Here is a 6,286-nt window from a genome sequence, read left to right on the forward strand (position 1 = left end):
GGCAGTCACTTAACTCAGTTTTTGCCTCCACTAAAGATCCTAATGTTTATTCTCCAAACCTACCTGAAACTTTTAGTTCTTCCGTTCCCTTTCCTGTTGTGCAATTCATACCAGAGTTTGGACCTTTCTAAACAAGCTGCAGAGTCCAACTTGTTTTTGATATGTTATGGTCTTTTTATCTTGCATTTGATTGGTTTCGTTCTTTCTTTTTCTTGACAGAGACAGAATATCTCCTTCAAATTCCTTTCAAGAGTCAACCAATCCACTGTTGATCAGTTGATACCTCAACTTTTAAAGGTGGATATCAATTAGGGCTGCCTGTTCATGATTGTGTTTTATGGAATTTCTTTCATTCCTTAAGTGGTGATGAAACTTTGAGGTTTATCTTCTACCAGCACAAGCTCTTGTATCTTATCAGCCATGGATGATGAAATATCTGGTTCATTTCGACGCACATCAAGCCGGACTCGAAAGGTTGCTTCAAAAATGGTTGCTGCCCTTGCAAGCAGCGATAATAGAACACAGGTATGTGGTCTTTATTTCATCAAACATGCCAAAGTTTTTGTTTCAGTGAGTTTATAAAAATTAACTTTCTTTTTGATTGAAAACATACAATGCTCAAATCTGTACTTTATTCCCCGTGTAAAATAGGGGAAAAAACTGTTTTTTGTTGTTTCCGGTTTTTTTTTTGTTTTTTTTTGTGTTACTGTGAGAACCATGCCAATAACCACTTAAAAATTAAAATTGAATATTGTTTCTAAGTTTTGAAAATCTGGACTGCCCAACGTATTTGTCATAATATTCACAAGCACAGCCAGGCCCAACCATAGGTTGGGATCTTAGAGGCTGGACCTGGCCTGTGCAAGTTCATCACAGAAGCTTAGGACTGGGCCGAAGCAGACAGCGTGTGGTATGGGGGTGGATTTAGGGGTAAGAGAGAGACAAGTTGCATGTGGGGGAGGTAGGGAGAGACTAAAGAGATGTGGGAGTTAGGGGGGGGGGGGGGGCAATGGTGAGAGAGGGAGAGGTCCAAAAGAGAGGGTGAGAGAGGCGGAATTGGCGGCTATGACATGAGAGATTGGGAGACAGAAGAATCAAGGTTTATGGTGATTTTTTTTAAAGAATGAAAAACTACCCTCTTATTTCCTGTGTGCAAAACTGCTTTACTTAAAACTCTAGCACAAAAACAGAAAAACTATGGTTCAAACCTATTTTATTTTTGTTTGATCCCACATCGATTCTGAGTGGGATCATCCATGTCTTCTCCACTGAATAGACTTGTCTTTGAGATGGAAACTTACACGGTATCAGAGCTGGTGTCGATCCTGCCTCTCTGTTCCATCCTTCCTTCCATGTATAGTGATTCTGAACAGCCTACACGTGAAAGGGAAGTGTTAGATCCCACATCAGTTGAGTGGGATCATCCATGTCTTCATATACCTGGGAGTACCTCCAATGAACAGATGTCTTTTGAGATGGAAACTTAAAATTTTTTGTTTTGAAAAACCGGCCAAAACTTGTTCTGGAAAACAGAGTTTTTTGCTTTTAAAAACTGTTTTTCAATTCCATAAGAGTTTTTTTTTTTTTTTTGAAAAACAGGAAAACAGTTTCTCGAAATGTCATCCAAAGAGGCTGTGATTTCTAGGATTTATGCCATCTTATAAGCATTGATTGATTTCCTGGAAATGTTCTATTTAGGCAGCCCTTGCTCGTCTTGAAGCTTTGGAAAGTGACAATGTAGGACCAGAGGTGATAGAGCTTAATGATGATGATGATGCTTCTCTTGATGATGATGATTCAGGTATATCGCATTCGTATTGTTGTAATCATGATGCCAAAGCCAGTCCGGAGGCTGAATTGTTTGGGCCCATAGCTCACTGGTGGCTGGTCTGGATGTTCTGAACAATCTTTGGTCTGTACAAGGATCCAGTTTTTGTGTTTTAAGTTGTTTTTTGCTATCGTTGAGGTTCAACTGGCTCATCCATCCGTACCTGTATGGTTTGCCTGTATTGACAATCTGTACATGTGATACGAGTTGAGCTTCTTTTTTCTTTTCGAGTCAAGGGGTATTGGCTTATAGAAAATATACTTCATCTTCTCCTCGAATGCGCTAATGTTAGGATACCTAATCAAGAGAATTGTACACATGGGCTATATCCTGTTGCTTGCATTGCCTTATGAACAAAGCATTGTTAATTTTTGGTTATTTGCTTGTGTAATGTTTATACTTTTATTTTTGTTTATAATTTCCATTTATTTATGGGTGTAGTACATGTACAAAAAAGGCAGTCGAAGAACACAAAACGTAGAACGCGGCAGGCAAAAGCACTTGAGAATGCAAAGAAGGCCCCAAGAACATTCCTGGAACTCTTACAGGAGGTGAGGAGAGTGTGTGTGTGTGTGCATATGGTTTGCCACTTATGTTCGTGTTTGAGTTTGCTATTCTGATGAATCTAGTGGGCGACCTGTTGGTTGGGTTCAAAACTTGGAAACAGCTTCTCCTGCGAAGCGGGGGTTAAGGCTGCATACATTTGCCCCTCCAGACCCTGCAGTAGTAGGAGCCTCCTGCACTGAATGCTCTTTATTCTGATGAATCTAATCATTCCTTTAAAAACAGGCAAATTTGGAATCCTTGCCTCTACATGTTCCTTCCTATTTAAAAGCAGCAGTGGGACCCCCAAGCTCAACTTCCCGCCGACATTTCTGCACGGTATGTGGATTCTCAGCCAATTATACATGCGTAAGGTGTGGTGTTCGCTTCTGTTCAGGTCGCTGCCAGAATATACACAATGATACTCGTTGTTTGAAGTTTGTTGCCTGATTGCTGGGTGACCCAGCCCCGCAAAATGCTCAAAATACCTTTAAAGCTCGACTCTGTGCATGTTTCATATGAATTGCAAAAATTACTTAGGCTGTGTTTGGAACAGTAGAAAAGAAAAGAAAAGAAAATTGTACTAAATATGTACGGTTTTCTTGTCATGGAATTTTCTCGTCGCATAATGGAAGATTCTTCTTTTAAAATTTGAAATTTACATAGAAATTTATGCAGTTTTCACAACAAAAGTAGAAATTTCCCGAAGTTTATAAAACTTCACTTTAATTGAGAAAGTTGTATTGTCTCCTACTTCTGCAAGCCGGTTTCCCTAGCCTGCAGCCATGAGTCACAGCAGCGATACCTCTACATGGAAGGGACAGTGAAGGTGAAGGTAGGGAGAGAATAGCTAAGGAAGAGAGAAGAGGGGGGGGGGGGGGGAGGTTTGCGGGAGAAAGAAATAAGGGAGGGGGAGGGGGAGGGGGAGGGGTTTGTTTGTTGTGTAGGAAGGGTGGGGCTGCACCGGAGGATTGGGAATATGCGGAAGAAAGACTAATTAGAGAGGAGCTTCAAAGTACTCATCCAACAGGATATTTGAGGACTTCACATCCTGCATCGAAGTTCATGTGAAGGTGTAAGTGCAAGCCCTTGGGCAGCTCCAACAGCTATTCTCAACCGTGTATCGAAGTTCAGTTTTACCTTCTTCCCTGGTCCTATTTTTCAGTAAAACCAATGAGAGCTGCATATTACACATCATCCCACAGAGAATCATTCTCAATGTAATCATAGAATAGAAGATTTCCATGCGTAGTAGAGTAACCATGCAAGTTGACAAGGTTTTTTGGATCAATGCTACCAATGTTTTCAACTTCAAGTTCCAGACTCTCGCAAGATACGTGGATGCTGGGTATGGACGCTTGATGGCTAATGGGCAAACTGTGCTTGGGGGCATCATAACCGATTATGTACTTCTCTCTCAAATTCTCAATAATAGTTACGATGTCTTGAAAAAAAAAAAAAAAAAGAGGGGGGGGGGGGGGGGCGCTGTTTGGGGGTTGGTTGTGGGTGGGGTGAGGGCCGTGAGGCAGAATGGAAAAGAGAAACAGGAGGTGGGGGGCTATGCGGGAGGGGTGGGATGTGTGGGGGAGAGAAACAATGGGAGTTGCGCCGAAAGCGTGGGGATGTGCGTGAGAAAAAAAAAGACAGAGTCATGGGGAAGATATGCAGGTTTCTCATTACCCCTGCTGGTGGCAATGCCGAAGGTTCCTGTCTCTTTTCTCCTTGTTTCATCTTCTCCTGGGTTGTCTAGGCTGAAGCCTTTTTGTATATTATTTCTCTTTTTCTTTTAATATAATCTGATATTTAGCAAAAAGCCAAAAAAGGAGATGAACAGTAGTCATGAGTTTTGCTTTGGTGTTTCATAGTGTATTGTGCATACAATATATATTCCATGTGATTGGCTTCTATAGCATGATTATATTCATTGAATTTAGTTTCCTTTTTTTTGTTCTTTTAGCAATCAGACACTGAGAAAATCTTTTTTTTTTTCTTCTTTTCCTTTCATTTCATTTCTATTCAACCAAACACAACCCTAGATGACAAATCCTGTCTTTATGTTATTCTCTTGGTGAACATACTAAAACTCATTGGTCAAGAACTAGCTATTGCCGTAAAAAACTGGATCTGCTTGACGTGGAACAATGTTTGCCCGCAAGGATAAGATGTGAGGCACAAGAGAGAATCGAAAGGGTCTCCAGGGGGGACTCTCCGATGCTTAAGTCAAGTTCTTCAACAACAACGATGAGAACTAGTAGACTAATAGTGCAGAAAACTAGCTAGTAGTGAATTTGATCCATACCTATAAGATTATCTATGTATTTATATCTTGGAGTGGGCGGTGGGGGAAAGTCCAATCAAGGTAGGTATCTCCAAAAGGAGGTTGAATCTTTGTGGGAGATCAGAATGGAAAGTGGATCCCTAGGGAGAGTCCCGATGTGGAAGGTTTCCTCAAATTGTCTGGCTATGAAGTTGGTCTCTTGGTTGGAGAGTACTTCCAGTAGAAGGGTGCTCCAGATGGAAAGTCTTAATGTGGAGAGTTTGAATTTGGTGTGGGTCCTCCGCGGGGCAGAAGAAGAGTTACAATCTACTAAGGAAGCTTGGCATCTCATGATTTAAGGGCTTTTCATGCCACGTGTCGTGCATGCATTGTTGAATAATATTGGGAAAATTTCATGGACACCCCCTAAAAGTATCCAATATCTTAGAAACTTACCATACTTGGTCAAAATGTCACAGACACCCCAAACGTTAAGCACAGTTAGTACCCAAAGGTGAAATATCCATTTTACCCCTTAGTTATTTAAATAAAAGGACAAAATTGTCATTTCATCTTCTTCCCTTTATGGCTCCGGCTCCGGCGACCACTTGCTCAGGCGACTATTACCAACGGCAAGGCAAGGAGAAAAAAGTCTGAAACAGGGATGGATTTCCCTGAGCTAGGATCGCTAACTCCTTAGCCTTCTTCAGTAATCAGTTCCTTCGCTTTGAGAAAGTCACCTACCTGATCATCGAATTGTCGATCCTTCGGGTCATGATCTTTCCTCTTTTTTATTTTATTTTAAATACATCAATAATCTAGTTTCTCTTACTTCAAGCACTTAGTTTTGCTTCTCGGCGTTCTCGGATTTACAATAATCACATAAATAGAGACCTATATTTGTAGATCGGAGTTATCCACTTCAAGCAACAAAATCAGCTGCTGCTATAGATGTTAACTCCCATAGCACCATTCCAACTCTAGTGGCCATACTTTTGGAACTCACACTCATTGTTATCTAAGGGACACACTTGTCGGGTCTTGAGCCATCGGCTGATACAGTGGAAGTGAAACGCATGGTTGCACACACCCCAAGCTACCGTGCACTCCTCACTGGTCGCGCTAGCTTGATTAACTTGACACTCTATACAAAGATCCATGATATGATTCCTGCAAATTGCACAATTATCCACCACAATATCCCAAGCCCAAAGGGCTACGGCATTCCACTTCTTAATCTCGAATAGTTTAGGTTTCTTCGTTGAAGATGAAGGACCGGCGCCGCTCAAACCCTCGCCGATGGGAACCATGTTAATATCGGTGTCCAGAGACGCCATGTTTGCAGCACCATACAGAGAGAATCTGGGAGAGAGATGGAAAAACCAAAATTTTTTCCCCGCTTCTCCATCACGATCTTTCCTTTCCCCATCCCTACCACTTCAGATAGTTAGGGTTTCACTCTCATTTTCTCTCTAAATTTGCGGTAGGAAGGAGAGTTTCAGCTTTAAGATCTGATTAGAAGACATCATCAAAAGAAAAAACGAAGAAATAAAAAGTTAAATCAGAAAACATTAGAGGAACATATAACCCAGTAAAGATGAAAAAATTAGAAATCAGAACAGAAAAATTGAAGTTTTCCGGGAAAGATTTAGGGTCTG

The 6,286-nt window shown here is 41.2% G+C and overlaps 2 protein-coding genes across 4 annotated transcripts; one reads left to right on the top strand and one right to left on the bottom strand.

Moving 5' to 3' along the window:
- Nucleotides 1-203: 203 nt before the first annotated feature.
- Nucleotides 204-2,909, top strand: LOC122663616 (SWR1 complex subunit 6). Of its 3 annotated transcripts, none has more exons than XM_043859217.1 (5): nucleotides 204-297; nucleotides 419-525; nucleotides 1,699-1,801; nucleotides 2,270-2,379; nucleotides 2,618-2,909. In XM_043859217.1, the coding sequence occupies exons 2-5, from the start codon at nucleotides 421-423 to the stop codon at nucleotides 2,819-2,821; spliced, it is 522 nt and encodes a 173-aa protein (XP_043715152.1). In that variant the 5' UTR covers nucleotides 204-297; nucleotides 419-420; the 3' UTR covers nucleotides 2,822-2,909. The 3 variants fall into 3 exon arrangements, with proteins under 3 accessions (XP_043715152.1, XP_043715151.1, XP_043715153.1); XM_043859216.1 differs by having other exon boundaries at nucleotides 218-298; nucleotides 402-525; XM_043859218.1 differs by having other exon boundaries at nucleotides 221-268; nucleotides 414-525.
- Nucleotides 2,910-5,518: 2,609 nt separating this feature from the next.
- LOC122663617 (RING-box protein 1a-like) lies at nucleotides 5,519-6,035 on the bottom strand. The gene has a single exon (XM_043859219.1). The coding sequence runs from the start codon at nucleotides 5,963-5,965 to the stop codon at nucleotides 5,609-5,611; it is 357 nt and encodes a 118-aa protein (XP_043715154.1). The 5' UTR covers nucleotides 5,966-6,035; the 3' UTR covers nucleotides 5,519-5,608.
- Nucleotides 6,036-6,286: the final 251 nt, after the last annotated feature.

The sequence above is a fragment of the Telopea speciosissima genome, chromosome 6 (assembly GCF_018873765.1).
Source record: "Telopea speciosissima isolate NSW1024214 ecotype Mountain lineage chromosome 6, Tspe_v1, whole genome shotgun sequence".
Lineage (NCBI taxonomy): Eukaryota > Viridiplantae > Streptophyta > Magnoliopsida > Proteales > Proteaceae > Telopea > Telopea speciosissima.